The sequence below is a fragment of the Stegodyphus dumicola genome, chromosome 1 (assembly GCF_044657685.1).
Source record: "Stegodyphus dumicola isolate Sdum_Otavi_A_Nest chromosome 1, ASM4465768v1".
Taxonomy (NCBI): Eukaryota; Metazoa; Arthropoda; class Arachnida; order Araneae; family Eresidae; genus Stegodyphus; species Stegodyphus dumicola.
In genome coordinates this window covers 96,549,508-96,566,806 of record NC_140768.1, presented here as the reverse complement: position 1 = coordinate 96,566,806, position 17,299 = coordinate 96,549,508, and the positions used below count along the sequence as shown (strand labels likewise).

General features: G+C 33.1%; 1 protein-coding gene across 4 annotated transcripts in view; it reads left to right on the top strand.

Moving 5' to 3' along the window:
• Positions 1-17,299, top strand: part of LOC118187145 (ecdysone receptor-like) — a 367,951-nt gene that overhangs the window by 339,783 nt on the left and 10,869 nt on the right. For all 4 annotated transcript variants that reach the window (XM_035357347.2, XM_035357351.2, XM_035357349.2 and 1 more), the window contains 5 exons: positions 980-1,144; positions 2,204-2,344; positions 3,105-3,346; positions 9,815-9,970; positions 13,354-13,576. In XM_035357347.2, coding sequence (XP_035213238.1) covers positions 980-1,144; positions 2,204-2,344; positions 3,105-3,346; positions 9,815-9,970; positions 13,354-13,576 — 927 coding nt within the window. The remainder of the gene's footprint in view (positions 1-979; positions 1,145-2,203; positions 2,345-3,104; positions 3,347-9,814; positions 9,971-13,353; positions 13,577-17,299) is intronic.

The following is a 17,299-nucleotide window of genomic DNA, read 5'->3' as shown; positions in this document are numbered from 1 at the left end:
AATTAATAAATAATAGGTAATACATTTTTACAGTACATTTAAAATAAGAAATGCAGATGTTTTCTAAAAAGTGGGACATTTTTAAAAGTCGGCGGGACATGGGACAGTCCTATAAAAAGCAGGACTGTCCAACCAAAATCGGGACGCGTGGTCACTTTACTATAATGCCATTTATTGTAACTGCGTCTTCTCTCTCGCTCTCTCTCTCTCTTTTTTTTTTTAAGTAAAATGTTTTTCAAGTACTCTGCACCATTTGTGCAACGCTCCTCGCGTATTTTCCATCATTCTTTGGATCATAGTTGTTTCCTGTAATGTTATCCTGAGTTTGCCAGTGTTTCTAGATATATTAGCGTATACTTGAAACTGATAGCCTCAAAGAAAGTTGCATATTTCCAAGTCTGGAAAGCATATTGACCCACCTCTCCTCTTTAAGTAATCACGTGAAAGCAACATATGCTGAAGTACAGTCTTGGGTTATTAAGCAATATGTGTTCCATCTTGCTGGGACCTTAGCTTTTCAGAATCTGTAATATTGCCAACGTATGTTTCTGAAAAAATCATCTCATTCTTCAATTTGAAATCTCATTCTTCAATTTGAAAAATGTGTTGGATCATGAAGTAAAACGCTTGAAAGAAAACTTTGCCATGATAATAATAAATGACATTGTATATACTATAGTTCCATAAAATAAATATATATTTGTTTTCAATTTCATGATGTTAATTTGAATCCCAAAACTATTACATTTCCTTGTCTCGCAAATCATGCTGTATGCTTCAAGTGTAACAGCTAATTTATTTTAACTTTTTATTTAGGATTAAATATATATGATGAAAATTTTGAAAAATTACACACTTTAGGTTGACTGCCAGCAAAAAAATTCAGTTCAGTTAATATACTTTGCAGTATTTATCTAAAATGAATAATATTGATTTGCTTTGAAAGTTTCATCAGTGACCATGACCTTTTTGTTTATAGATAAAGATGAGCTCAGTCCACCTAGCAGTGTTATGAATGGCTGCTATGATTATGACAAGAAAAAGAAAGGCCCTGCTCCCCGTCAGCAAGAAGAACTGTGTCTAGTTTGTGGAGACAGAGCGTCAGGTTACCACTATAATGCTCTTACATGTGAAGGCTGTAAAGGTAATGAGTGCTCAGTTATCTAGAGTAGTTGTAGATTTCTTGTCATTATGTGTAATTAATGTGAATTAGGGGGAACAGTATATTTCAGTAGTCGCAATTAGAGTAACATATGAACAGCATGAAGTACACCAGAGACTGGAGAAATATTTCAGCTCTAGCAAGAAATAGACAATTTGCTATTGCTCCTGCATATTAAATATTGCTTTTGCATATTCTCCAATTCATGCTTTTTCATACATATGAACACTTCTGTGGCATGTTGGCTGGTTCCTGATCAAGCAGGTGCATGGAAAGAAACTTGAGCTTTGTTACTGTTATGCATTCAAAATCAATAAATAAATAACCTCTTTCCCAATTACTACTGAAAATGGACTAGTCTGTATGATGCCTTCTCCAAGAAGGTTGTCACACGAACTATCAGGCCTTGCTTGAAAGTTAACCCTTCATTCAAAGATAATTTCTGTAAAAGTACACAGGCAGTTATGTTTGCTATTCAAAATTCACATTGCTTGGACTTGATAAACTGCAGTATTGCAAATTCAGCCAGTGCTGTGGCACAGTACATTTCATGAGTATGGATTTTGAATTTTTTTTATCAGTATTTAATTATGAAGTGGCAAGTATGTAGAATTATTTCAGGAAGTCTAAAGAGCAACAGTGAACATATTCTCTGACCCAAACATTTTATTAACTTCTGTACCTGGGCCTGGAATTAGTAACAATAATTTTTTATTCTAAAATAAAAATTCTAATCAGATTCATAATATACTACTAATACTACTGATAGGGAATAATATGCAATGTATGATCATTTAGACAACTGTAAGATGTTATGAAGTATTCAATACAAAGTATTCCTATTTGAATTAAACTTTGTTTTAAAAAAATGAAATCTAAGAGGGATAAATTAATATAATAAATGCTTATGTGTCCTTCCTGCCAACATAGTATATTTATTTTTATTTCTATAAAGATGAATGAATATATTTAGCTTTTTCTCATAATATCATAAAACATTTCTCAAATGACTATAATAAAATTTTCTTTTATTTCTTTTAGGTTTCTTCAGGCGGAGTATTACAAAAAATGCTGTATACCAGTGCAAATATGGCAATAACTGTGAAATTGACATGTATATGAGGAGAAAATGCCAAGAATGCAGGTTGAAGAAATGCCTCAGTGTTGGAATGAGGCCAGAATGTAAGACTTCGATTAAATTTTAATTTATTTTAGATGGTTAGCATTGAAAATTAGTTAAAATTTTGTTGAAAATTCATTAAAATGTGTATTGTTAATTATTTCTGTTCTTGTCACATATTATAAAGCTGTATATTAATAATAAACAGTTTTTAAGGGTTCAATTTTATAAATGTTATTTGAACTACTGATTTGTTTAAATTATCATTGAAAATATCTTATGAACAGCATTAAATAAAGTAAAAAGTAGAATACTGTATATAATACAGTTTGACTCAAATGTAATGCTATTTGCTCTTTTAAAATTTCTTTTTGAAAACAATATAAATCTAAAATGTGTCATTAGGTATTTAAAAACATGTAAACTATCCTTTGATTTTAAGTTAAAAGGAAAAATATGTATTCAGTTTTGTCTCAAAAGTATCACCAATAATTTAATTAATTTTCTCACGAAAGGCCTCCAGCATGTGTTCATAAAAAAAAATAGATGCTTTAATATGAGCAGTGATGTAGTACCCACCCACGATGTGCTCTGCTGAAAGGAACAGTTTCCTTTTCGATATTAAAAGTAAAGAGATGTGTGAAAGTTAATGTAGTCTATTTAAGTGTAATCTGGTAAATTTCATGCTACCAAATGAATTTGTCTAAAAAATAGGGTATTCTAATTTATTTTCGAATTTTTTGAAGTAAGTAATATGCTAATAAAATACATGATTTTAATAAAAATTTATTCAATAATAATGCAATGCATTTTTTTTTTCAGGTGTTGTTCCCGAATACCAATGTGCCATTAAGCGAGAAACAAAAAAGGCCCAGAAAGACAAGGACAAGCCAAACAGTACAACGCGTGACAGCGGTTCCGACAAAGAAGAGAAACCTGGTAGTCCACCAAATAGTGGTCAGCCAAAGGCCATTAGCAAAGCACAGGAAGAATTAATCAGCCGACTAGTCGTGTTCCAGGAAGAATATGAGTCACCGTCCGAGGAGGATTTCAAGAAAATTACAGTAAGAAACTTTTAAAATTTTTAGAACAGTAATCCCCGTATATTCATGCATAATATAGAAGAGGTGTTTGGATTACAGTATACCCCCAGGGCCAATGTTACACATTATGCCATCCAGAGCAATATTCATGCCTCTTTAAATTAAAAAAAAAAAGAAAAGAAAAAAAAAAAGAAAATCTGAAAGCTATCAGATTTTACATTATGCCCAAAAGGGTGCTTTTTTTAACGTTTTCTGTGTACCTTATTAAATATCGTGTTCTTTGCACTTATACTGTAAAATTCAGTTCAACAACAATATCGCAAAATAATTTTAAAATGAGCATTGAGGACTTATCATTAATAGGAGCTAATGATACATAAAGCATGTTATTAGTATTATTTACATAAATACAAAATTTTGCATTTACCAGCATTAAAACAGTAATAATAGACTATGTACTCAATCTTTTATGCAAAAAAAGAAAGTTTTGACACATTAGATGAATATGCTTTTAGATTAACATGGGGGGCATAATATATCTTCTGCATATTTAAAAAATGAAAAAATATATTGTGTAATTCAACAAAAGTATTAGATGTTTTTTAGACATGTTATTAATTAAATGCATTTGTATTTAAATCAATCAGATTAAAAAGTAAAGGAAAAAATATATATTCCTAACATAGCCGTCTCTTGCTTTTAAATAGTTTTGTGTGTTAATTAATAACATATAGATTAAATATAAAAAGAATAAAATTTTTATCCCAAATGGCAACAGACTTGAATGAAAAGTGATAGTGGACGAAATTTAAAGTGAAGCAATGCAAATTCATTTTTCAAGTCTGATAGCCGTTTTGGTCTAATAAAAATATTGTAAATTTCACCTGTTGTAAATGAGTACAGTCAAAAGTCGTTAATCCGGACTCGTCGGGACTTCGGCGATTCCGGATTATCGATTTTTTCGGATTATAGATCATCAGTTTAAATCTGGTAAGATGGCATGCAAAAATTACAAAATTAAAAATGTGAAACCGTAATTTATGAAATAAAGAACAATTATGATCTAAAGGGTATCAAAATTTACAAAAAGAAAAAGCTTAATATTTATTTGTTTACTTTATTAAACATTTCCTTCAATGTAAGTTGCTTCGTTTCATGTGATAATACTTTCTCTTTAATTCTATTAAACAGACATAATTTCTTGTTTAGTTACAAAGTTCCGCTGTTCAAGTCCTATAATTGCTGTGTTGAGAATACCGACTAATTTGTCAATCGAAATGTTTTCGTTTTCAATAACCTCTGGGTCACTTTCTTCACTATCGGAAGCAAATTATAATGACAGAAGCGAATTATAATGACGAGGAACTTGATTTAAATCATATCAAAGACAGAGTACATCGAGACGAAATACTAAACTTAGTACCGAATTATAATCCAAATAAAATAAAAACAGTGAAATTCATAAACAGATTTCGGATTTCAAAACATACTTTCGCTTTGTAGATACAAATTACATATTAGTAAATATATATTGGAAATTCTATTTGACATAATCTTTCTAATCTATCATAATGACGAGGAACTTGATTTAAATCATATCAAAGACAGAGTACATGGAGACGAAATACTAAACTTAGTGAAATACTAAACTTAGTACCGAATTATAATCCAAATAAAATAAAAACATCTGCTCTGAAGATAAGGATAGTGTTGACAGATCAACTTCCAATCCGCAGCGTGAAATTCATAAACAGATTTCGGATTTCAAAACATACTTTCGCTTTGTAGATACAAATTACATATTAGTAAATATATATTGGAAATTCTATTTGACATAATCTTTCTAATCTATCATAATCTAATAATGACGTTTCTGCCCCCCCCCCTGCCGCAGAGTAGCGTGAAATTGATAAACAGATTTTGGATTTCAAAACATACTTTCGCTTTGTAGTAAATATATATCGGAAATTCTATTTGACATAATCGAAAGTTCAAGCTTACTTTTATAAAATTGCTCTAACAGTCTGCAAAAAATAATAAGCCGGATCCAATTCGAAGATTAAGGAACAACGCAATCTGCAACATTAACTGAATTAGATAACTTTAGCTTAGCGTATAACTCCGTTACACATTAAACGCGCATGCGCACAAACATATTCGCAGCCGTAAGGGTCTTACGCGCTCTCGTAAACGCCTGTGCGCATGCGTGAACGCGAAGCATGCGCAGAAAGTTTGTAGCTTTGAGGTCCGGATTATAGATCATTCCGGATTATGGGTGTCCGAATTAACGACTTTTGACTGTAAAATAATAGCAACGTGACTACTCCAAAAATAAATTTCTTTTGCAGGTGGGTGATTTATTTTTCAGTGTAATTTCAATATCAGCATCTAAAACCTTAAAAACTATTGCAGTCGATGGTTTAAGATAGCTAATACCGTAATTTCCGGAAGAAACGCCGCAGCGTTTAAATGTTTGAAACTTAAATTTTCAGTGGGTGCGGCATTTCTACCCATGCGGCGTTTAGGTGCACTAAAAATAAAATATTTCCTATGATGGTCATTGTACATAGTTTGGATGGCCTTGTCATTGTGCATAGACTGGTGCTGTTCCCACACAAAAGACCACTTAGTTGCTTTTTGCGAACTTTATTTTGTTTACATTCTTTTCCTTGAACGGACCTGCATGCCTTATTCACCCTAAACGAGATCTCAGAACAATAACATTCTTCCCCCTTTCAAATCAACATTGTCATCAGTTTGAATAGTCTCTTTCCTCTACCATTCCATGAATCTTCCAAGACCCATCCTTTCCCCACCCATGCCTTTTCTGTAATTTTTTCAAAGGCGGACACGACTCCATCTGCCTCGCAATAACGAACTCTGACGTATTTCCTCTTCGGCATGAATCGATTTTTCTTGGCATTCTGCTAGATACAGATCCCATCAGTTTGGGTACAAGTATTTGTTGGATAGTTTTTAAGTAAGAAGGGAGCGGAAAATTTTTGAAAATGTCACCTAAACGGCACAGAAGCTATACTGCTGGTTTTAAGCTGAATGTAATTTCACTGGAAATTGAGCAGCAGCTCGAGAGTTTGAAGTGGACGAGAGATGTATTTGACGTTGGAAAACTGAAAAAGAACTTCATAAAAATATGCCACAACAAAAACGAGCCAAAAGAAGTGGTACTGTAAGGTGGACGAATCTAGAGGACGACCTTGCAAACTGGATAAAGAAGCAACGAGGAAAGGGAATGGCAATTTCGACTGTAAAAATTCGCTTACAAGCAAAATTTATAGCAAAACGAATGAACATAAATGATTTCAAAGGAGGTGTAGCAGATTTATGAAAAGAAAAAATATTTCTGTGCGTACTAGAACAACAGTCGGGCAACAATTACCAATGGACTGGCAGGATAAAAAGTCTTCTTTTCTAAAATATGTGACAGCTATTATTGACAAAAAAAAACTTCTTCGGTCACAGATAATAAATATGGATGAAACGCCGTTAGCTTTCGACTCTCCTGCAAACAGAACTGTTGATGAAACTGGTGCAAAAACTGTATCTGTGCTTACGACGGGGCATGAAAGAACGTCATTTACATGTGTGTTAGCTTGTGCCGCAAACGGTGACAAGCTAAAGCTGATGATCATTTTCAAACGAAAGACTATTCCGAAGGGAGATTTTCCTAATGACGTAATTATTTGTGCAAACGAGAATGGCTGGATGTGCGAAACAATCATGCATGAGTGGCTACAAAAAGTTTGGCAGTGTTGTATGGGATCTTTTTTCCAACCAAAAGGGTTATTGATAATGGATTCCATGCGTGCTCATTTACTTGAATCAGTGAAAACAAGATGTCAAAAATTGTCTACGACCGAAGCAATATTTCTTGGTGGTTTGACAAAAATCTTACAACCGTTAGATTTGTCAGGTAATAAATCCTTCAAAGCTGAAGTCCGAAAGCGGTGGGAGTGTTGGATGAGTGAAGGATTGCATACGTATACCAAAAGCAGTAAAATGCGTAGAGCAGCTTATGAAGAAGTTGCAAAGTGGGTAGGAAGTGCGTAGAAATCGGTAAAAACATTGTCAATAATAACAGGATTCAAAGAAGCTGAAATTATATCTTTAGATAAAGAGACTGTAAACCAAGAGGATGAATGTGACGATCTGGAAGACTTAGAACAGGATTTACTAAATCTTTTTAATTCAGATAGTGAAGAATGAGATTTTGATGTCTTCATATGATGTATAGTTTGCTGTAATTCCTTTTGTAAGTAAAATTTAAAATTTCCTTTTGTCATCCAAATTTAATATTTCGTTATTGCAACATTTTTTATAATATAGTCCTAGTATTACAAATATGGACTTCTTTAGTGTTTAAATATAAGTATATACGCCGTGAAGGTAAATATATTTTCCACATTTCTTACCTTTAATTTAATTTTAGTTATGGTTTCATTTCATGCATTTTTCTTAACTGGTATGTCATATATCAGAACTTAGGTTGAGATTTTGTATCTATACGGCCCATGACAATGTCATGTGCAATTTAATCTATTGTGGCATTTACGCTGATGCAGCGTTTCTGTGTAATTTAAATTTTTTTCCCCGCCATTTTTCTCGAGTGCGCCGTTTACGCTGATGCGGCCTTTCTTCTGGAAATTATGGTATATGTTGGCAAAGAAGAGTACACCTGAAAGTGTTATATGTGATATACTGAATTATGACAAGTTTAACATTCTTGGCATTATAATTATTATTTTTTTTTGTAGTAATCAAATTGGGGGAAAAGGAGATCCTTCTGTGATCTGTGCTACTAACATGCTTGCATGCTAATTAACTAACATATGCATGTCTAATTTTAATGTACACTACCCGACATTGAAAATGCAACACCAAGAAGGAGTGACCAGAAAGTGATGAAACTCGGCAAACAGAGAGACACCAACAAACAATAAGTGATACTTATTTCAAAGTGATATTCATAATACAGAGCGAGAACAGCGTTGGCTCAGTAGCTTGTAGGACCATTTTCGATGTCAATACATGAAGCAACACATCTAGGTACAGAATCAATGAGACTGCAGATGGTGTCCTGAAGAATGGCTTGTAGCGATCTCAAGAACATCTCAATGCTCACAAATTTGAATGAGTTGGAATTCTTGAACCTAGCGCAATGAAGCTTTTTTGTGCTAGCGGTAAAGAAGTCTACTTGTAATAATAAACCAACCCAGCTGAACCTGCTCATGCGATGCTGCACTTCTCACTGGTGTTAATAGATAGTGACAAAAGCAAGCAACTACCGAGGCTTCACCCAAACACATGTTTGCTACATTAAACACGTGTTCGCTACAGGCTTTCCATTCCCTGTAAATGGTTTGCCACAGTTTATCTTCTGAACGTGGCAGTGGGAGGGTCTGCAAACATCGTCCAGTCATATCTCAAATCTGTTCAATTGATGAGAGAACGGTGGTCAGGAAAGCATCTGTATGCCTTGCAGAGCATGCTGGCTGATGCAAGTAGTGTGTGGTCGGGTGTGCTGATAAAGAGCATTGGGCATTTCCTGAAGATTAGGGGAGTGTCACTGGCCACAGCACATCATCCTTGTATCATTGAGCTGTGATAGTGCCCTGAATATGAACTAGAGCTGACCTCGAATCATACAGAATCGCACCCCAAATCATGGAGCCGTGTTGCCGAGCAGTTGGGAGTTTCACAATTGCTGCCAGATTGGACCTGTCTCCACATCAATGCCATACTTGTACGTGGTGACTCTCATTGGAGAAACAGAAGCATGACTCATCTGAAAACACGGCCTGTGCCGTTTCGTCGTCCACGTCGCTTGAGCCCAGCTCCATTGCAAATGTTGGCATCTATAATGTGGGGTCAAAGGCAGTTTTCTTAATGGATCCCATGAGTGCAGGCCACTAACAACCAACTGATAACAAATGGTTCTGGTCGATATAGGAATTACACTATTAAAGTAACTATTAGTTGTTGTAATGTGATTTAGTATTATTCCTATTTGTCAATTTTTAATTAGTTAAAAATTAATTAGGCTGATTTAAAAATCGAAATGCAAATGTCTGATTATTTACATTTAGATAAGTAACTCCTGTAATTTTATTTAATGCTTTTTACAAATTTTATTCATGTTCTCATATTCTTACCTATCTGAATAATTTCGGTCAGATATGTTTGCCTACAGTTATTCTCTTTTTAATTGGTTGAATAATATCATTAGATTTCATGTTATTTGTTGCTTGAAATGATAGGTATATTGGTGTAAAATAAAAATAACAAATTTTTTTATGCTTTTGTATTCATATTTACTATTTATTATACAATATCCTAGCTGAAATATTGGTTGCTATTTTGAAAGCTTTAGTTTTTCTGATTTATAGTGATTGAAGCACATGGAAAGAAAATGTAATTTTTATTATTATGTTTGTAATTATTTCAAACATAATTTCTTTCTTCTTCTTGTAGGCTTTTCCTTTAGGTGATAGTGAGGAAGATAGTATGAAGAGATTCCAACACATCACCGAAATAACCATTTTGACCGTCCAACTTATTGTCGAATTCTCGAAGAGAGTTCCGGGTTTTGACACCCTTTCTCGAGAAGACCAAATCACATTATTGAAGGTAAAATTTTTTAATGTAAAATTTATTGTTATTTTTAAATTACATTCACTGCATTTTAATATCTTTTTGAGATGAAAGTATAAAACATCTTTGGCTGCATTTTGAGGACTTAAAGAAAGTCTTGAAAAGCATGTCCTAAAGGAGTCTATTCCAAAAATCAGGATTTGGTTTGAAAATTATGCAAATAATTAAATTTTTTTTAAAGTTACATGCTGGAGTATAAGTGAATAAATAAAATAGGTATACAGTCAAAAGTCGTTAATCCGGACTCGTCGGGACTTCAGCGATTCCGGATTATCGATTTTTCCGGATTATAGATCATCAGTTTAAATCTCGTAAGATGGCATGCAGATATTCTAAAATTAAAAATATGAAACCGTAATTTATGAAATAAAGAACAATTATGATCTAAAGGGTATCAAAATTTGCAAAAAGAAAAAGCTTAATATTTATTTGTTTACTTTATTAAACATTTCTTTCAATGTAAGTTGTTTAAGTTTTGCTTCGTTTCATGTGATAATACTTTCTCTTTAATTCTATTAAAGAGACATAATTTCTTGTTCAGTTACAAAGTTCCACCGTTCAAGTCCTATAATTGCTGTGTCAAGAACACCGACTAATTTGTCAATCGAAATTTTTTTGTTTTCAATAACCTCTGTCACTTTTCTTCCCTATCAGAAGCGAATTATAATGACGAGGAACTTGTTTTAAATCATATCAAAGATGAGGAACTTGTTTTAAATCATATCAAAGACCCAGCATATGGAGATGAAATACTACATTTGGTAAGGAATTATAAGCCAAATAAAATAAAAACATCTGCGCTGAAGATAAGGATAGTGCTGACAAATCAACTTCCAATTCATTAAGTGCGGCATGAAATTGATAAACAGATTTCGGATTTCAAAACATACTTTCGCTTTAGATCCTTTACATATTAACAAATATATATCAGAAATTCTATTTGATATAATCGAAAGTTTAAGCTTACTTTTATAAAATTGCTCTTACAGTCTGCAAAAAATAATAAGCCGGATGCAATTCGAAAATTAAGGAACAACGCAATCATCAACATTAACTGAAATAGATAATTATTTAGCTTATACGTCCATTATACATAAAATGCACACGCGAAAACGTATTCTGCACTTGCGCACACTCATATGCGCAGTCGTAAAAGGTCTAACGCGCACGCGTGAACGCCTCTGCGCATGTGTCAACGCGGCGCATGTGCAGAAAGTTTTTAGTTTTGATGTCCGGATTATAGATCCTTCCGAATTATGGGTGTCCGAATTAACGACTTTTGACTGTATTTGTTATATAATAATTGGAAAACTGACCCGAAAATTAAAAGTTTTAAAAGATTGTACAGTGCCGAGGAGGACTAAGAAAAATTTTTTAATCTGTGTGATATTGAACTGTTTAATATTACAATGGTTAGCTGCTCAGTAACTTGAAACATGATTCAATTGTTGCTATTTTTTTCCTCTCTGTGTCTTTATATGTGTAATAATTTAGAAATGTTGACAGATGTTGATGGCATAAAGTATAGTTTGCTGTCATGGCCAATTTAAATCAATTACATGTAATACAATACAGTTATATATATGTCATAATAAAAGCAAAAGGAAATAAACGGAGCAGTGTCGATGCTTAGATCCATATTGAAGAAGAAGTAATCTGATTGCGTCGTAAGCTAATGTGTTGACTTCGTAAATAAAACTTGGCAGTGGAAGCGATTTTAATTCCATTTTTATTTCCAATTGATATTTGTGGCCACAATCACTTGGCACTCTAGTCGTGCCTTTCCACAGAAGATTTACATTTTTGATATTGTTGAGATAGAAAGCAAGCCAGCGAAATTACATCTTAGCAGAGTAGAGGGCAAAAGCTGAAGTGCGTAGTTATGCAAGATGGAAGCACGTGAAGAGAAAAGTTTTGGTGTACAAGGTCAGTTTCAGTTCTTAATTATTACGTCATCAGAGTTGCGCGGGCCATAGAGTGATCTAGAAATGATGCAATGCAGAGAAGTTATTACGATTTTAGAATAAAGAGGAAGAATTAATGTTTTTAGTTATTCTGATTCATATAATTTTATCTTACATATATAGTATATAATTCCAATACAATCAATACAGTTACACACAATATACAGTACCAAGTTCATAATCCGGACATCCATTATCCGGAATGATCTTAATCCAGACCTCAAAGCCACAAACTTTTTTTAATATGCTTTACGCATGCACATGCACGTTGGGAGGATGTGTCTCCAGATACGTTAAAAAATGCTTGGCATAATTTATGGCCAGCTACTATATTTCATGGTGAGGACGATGAATACGATAGCTGCGAATTTTAAGATTTTTGGACATCACAAACTAAAGGTGAAATTTTCCAGTTTATTGGATTTTGTAAAGAAATGTGGAGAAGCGGTAATAAATGAAGATGATATAACAGAAGTTTTTCATTGTGACGACAATGCCTCAATCATCAATCAATTAACGGACAACAAAATCTGAAGTGTGGTTCTAGATCCAGAAAATACCGCTTCCGATAGTGAAGAAAGTGACAGAGAGGTTATTGAAAACGAAAAAATTTCGATTGACAAGTTAGTCAGTATTCTCGACACAGCAATTACAGGACTTGAACAGTAGAACTTTGTAACTGAACAAGAAATTATGTCTGTTTATAGAATTAAAGAGAAAGTATTAGCACAAAAAAATGAAGCGACTTAAACAACTTACATTGAAAGAAATGTTTAAAAAAGTAAAATATTAACCTTTTTTTTTTTTTTTTTTTTTTTTTTTTTTGTAAATTTTGATACCCTTTAGACCATAATTGCTCTTTATTTCATAAATTATGGTTTCATATTTTTAATTGTATAATTTCTGCATGCCATCTTTTCAGATTTAAATTTATGATCTATAATCCGGAAAACCCCTTATCCGGAATCGACGAGTCTGGATTACGGACTTTTGTACTGTAGTATATAATTGAAATCAGTTATATATAGTACTTTTTATTTCAGTTGATGTATATTTTATTAGTCATCATAAATAAATTGGCTCAGTTAATGCTCTTGTTCTGGAACTTGTAAGAAGAGAAGCAGCAGGCAAGAGTCTAGCTACACCAGTAGTTCTCAGCCTATTTTGCCCCTTGCACTCCTTTCGCCAGTGCTAGATCAATCCCTTTTCTCTTCTTTAAAAAACTCTAAAAATAACATAAATGTTTTTAATTTGATTTAGATTATATTTTAATGTGTTTTATAAATTAAAAATACAGTGCAGGAAGTGCAAGGATTTATAAAATATTCTTTAAACAAAATTGCATTATGTAGTGTTTGCTGCAATTATTCATTCATAGTTTCTGCTTAAATTTAGGCTTGCTCGAGTGAAGTGATGATGTTGAGGACAGCGAGGAAGTATGATATTAAAACAGATTCCATTGTTTTTGCTAACAACCAGCCATACACAAGAGAGAATTACCGCAGTGCCTGTATGGGAGACTCTGCGGACTCAATTTTCCATTTCTGCAGAAATATGTGTGTTCTCAAAGTGGATAATGCTGAATATGCTCTGCTAACAGCAATTGTTATCTTTTCTGGTAAGTGTAATTGATGTCATATGAACAGTTTTCATTAAAAAAAAATCTAATGGAAAATAAAAAAATAAATAAAGGCACCACATGACTTCAGCACTTCGTTTAAACTTATTTCCTCGAACGATTCTAAGGTCAGTTTCTGGCATGCGGGAGTCAAACTTCTTATATTTTTATTTTTCTTAACTGGTATTAAAACTTTAACAAATATAAGTACAGGAACTGGGAGACTGCACTGAAAGTTAGATTTCGCTGTTTGTCGAAAATTATTTTTAAAATTTGACATTGCGAAAACATGATTGTGAAAACATGAATATTTTCATCATTTAAAACACTTCTGTAATTGAAAGTAGTTATATAACTGTGACCAATGATGGCAAAAATAAAAGGCAGGTAAAAGGGGTGAATATGCCGATTACAGATAAAAGGGAAGTGCACAACTAGATGCTATAGCAGTCCCATATACAAATTTGTCTTTTGCAGCTAATTTTTTGTATGGTACCTGCATATATATGTACTTACAGTTATCTGGAAAAGACCCTTTTAAATTCATTTTGCAATCTGATTTGGGGGGGAAAAAAAAAGTCCTTCATTTTCTGCATATGTACAAATGTCATGCTTCTTCCCCCAAAAAATATGTTCAAATGGATTTGGAAACCTCCCCCCCCCCAAGGGGCTTTTTTTTTTTTTTTTTTTTTTTTATGTGTGAAAACCACATGACTTCTTTGTATGGCCTGTTTTGGCTGCATTTCATTTAAACTTATTTCCTGTAGTTTCATTAGAGATATATTTCTCATTCATATAATTCAGTTCTCACTTTGCAGCAAAGCGAAAACATAAAACAGAAATTCAGTGAAAGCATTTTTTTAAAAAATTTTTATTTATTTATTTATTTTAATTATTATTATTTTATTTATTTATTTAATTTTTTTTTTTTTTACAATTAAAATTAGAGTTTCTACGCAAAAACAAGCAATTCAGCCAGCGGCCAAGAAAGTAGATTTTTTGGTGCACAAAACTGAAAGTATACTTTTGGCCCCATTTGACAAAAAGACATTGAATGTGCCTTCATTCACTATTTTACCGAGTTTCAAATGTAAACAAATGATGGTTCGTAAGGCATAACCTGCCACTTTTTAATTGTTGATAATTCTACAATTATTGCATGCAGAATAAGTAAAGACATAAAATCCTTAACCACAATATAAAAACCACATAATTCAATCATTTTTTATTCTCACTCTCTCTCTATATATACATACAGTCAAAAGTCTTTAATCCGAATGTCCATAATCCGGACCTCAAAGCTACAAACTTTCTGCGCATGCGTTTACACATGCGCAGTTTCACAGTTAAACGCATATGCGCATAATACGTTTATGCATGCGCGTTTAATGTATAACGGACGGTATAAGCTAAGCTAAAATTATCTAATTATCTATTTCAGTTAATGTTGCACATTGCGTTGTTCCTTAACCCCTTCGCGTCGACTGTTACGTCTACGTGCCAGCAACGAACACACTCACCTCCCGGCCGAAACCCAGGTGTGCCAGAGCAATTTCCCGTTCACTACCGACTGTCACGTATTTGTGCCAGTGTCCTAGAACATTGTAAAAACTATAATTTCTGCCACAAGATGGCACTGTATGTCCATATGGTTTCAGATACATGTACATTAGACCTTCTTCTCGAAATGAGAGAAACATGACTCACATACACATGTTTTTGATTATATAAGCAAAAGGGGAAATAAATGTTTCTGAATAGCGTGATTTATGACGTCGCTTTAAATCGCACTTTATTCGCACGTGGTAGTTGTTTATTTAAGTAGAAAAGTTTTATTTGCGCTAAAGTGTTGGGTATTTCGGTTTGCAGTTCAGTTTTTAGAAAATAATTAGATTTTGTTAAACGTGAATTCTTTCTGTTTTTACCGTTGCAATGTCGAAGCGTCGAAAATGTTTCACAGAGAAACAGCAGAAATGATGCAAAATATTTCAGATATTGATTCTGAAATTCATATATTCTGATACTGATTCTGAAAGATTAACTGAAAGACATTTTCCAAAACTTTGTTCAGAAGAGACTGATAAGAAAATGAGACGACGATGCTTCGTTTGTCCACATTCCTAGAAAAATCCTCCAAAACGGCAAATGAGTTATTACGAGTGCAAGGAATGTAACGTAGGACTGTGTGTAGATCCCTGTTTTCAAATTTTTCATACGAAAACAGAATTTTAAGTAATATATTTAGTTTTCAGATGTATAATGTTAAAAGTCATAAAATGGTGAGTAATGAAAATAAAATGTGTAAAATATGCATTTAAACAAGAAATAAGGTAATTAAAGTATGTAGTATAAAAATATTTATAAAGCATAAGCCATTTAAATACTCTATAGAGCATTATTAAACAATACGTTGATACTTCGGAAATTTCATGGATTTAGGCTTAGTAGCAAAAAAGGCCCCGGCCCTGGACAGACGCTCGCGTAAGACACTGCCGGCCTCCGCGATAAGCGCGCGTTTGCGCTACCCGGCTCGAAGGGGTTAATCTTCAAATTGGATCCGGCTTATTATTTTTTGCAGACTGTTAGAGCAATTTTATAAAAAGTAAGTTTGAACTTTCGATTATGTCAAAAAGAGTTTCCAATTCTGGAGCTGCCAAAGGATCTACAAAGTGAAAGCATGTTTCGATGTCCATTAAACAAAAAGTGGAATTGCTGCAAAAAATGGATAAAGGCATGAAGAAAGTGACAGAGAGGTGATTTGTTTCTCTAACCAATCCGAAATCTGCTTATCAATTTCACGCTGCTCTGCGGAGGGGGAGGAACGTTATGGCGCGCAATGAACAGGAAGTTGATCTGTCAGCACTATCCTCGGCAGATGTTTTTATTTTATCGGCTTATAATTCCTTACTAACTGTAGTGTTTCATCTCGATGTACTCCGATATGATTTAAATCAATTTCCTCGTCATTATAAATATCACGAATACACATAAAATAGTTTTCTGATGGCAATTTTCTAATTTTGACTATGCGTAATGTATGCTTTACGCATGCGCGCGTTGAAAGAAATGTTTAATAAAGTAAACAAATAAATATTAAGCTTTTTTTTTTTTTTTTTTTTTTTTTTTTTTGTAAATTTTGATACCCTTTAGATCATAATTGCTCTCTATTTCATAAATTACAGTTTCATATTTTTTATTTTATAATTTCTCCATGCCATCTTACCAGATTTAAACTGATGATCCATAATCCAGAAAAACCGATAATCCGGAATTGACGAGTCCGTATTAATGACTTTTGACTGTGTATATATATATATTTAAATACCAAATCCGTAACACTATATATATATATATATATATATATATATATATAGTGTTACGGATTTGGTATTTAAATAGCTTATGTTAGTTGAATTGTAAATTAAATGGTTTTATTTCCCGCGCAGTGCAGCGCGTGACGAATATTAAAAGAAAGCTAAGATGGAAAATTGAAAATACAAGAGCGTGTGCATGTAACATTTAAAAAATATCTGTTTTTGATTTCGAGAAAAATTCTTGCGCGCAATTTTAAAATCTTATAAAAGGAGGAAAACCTCTCAGTTCGTTGTAGTTAGTTTTGTTGTTGTTTTAAGAGTTTTCTTAGAAAACTGCTCTTGTTGACTGTAGCGAATTCGCGGATTAGCTTTCTTTAGCTGTTTACACACATAAATATTTATGATACTA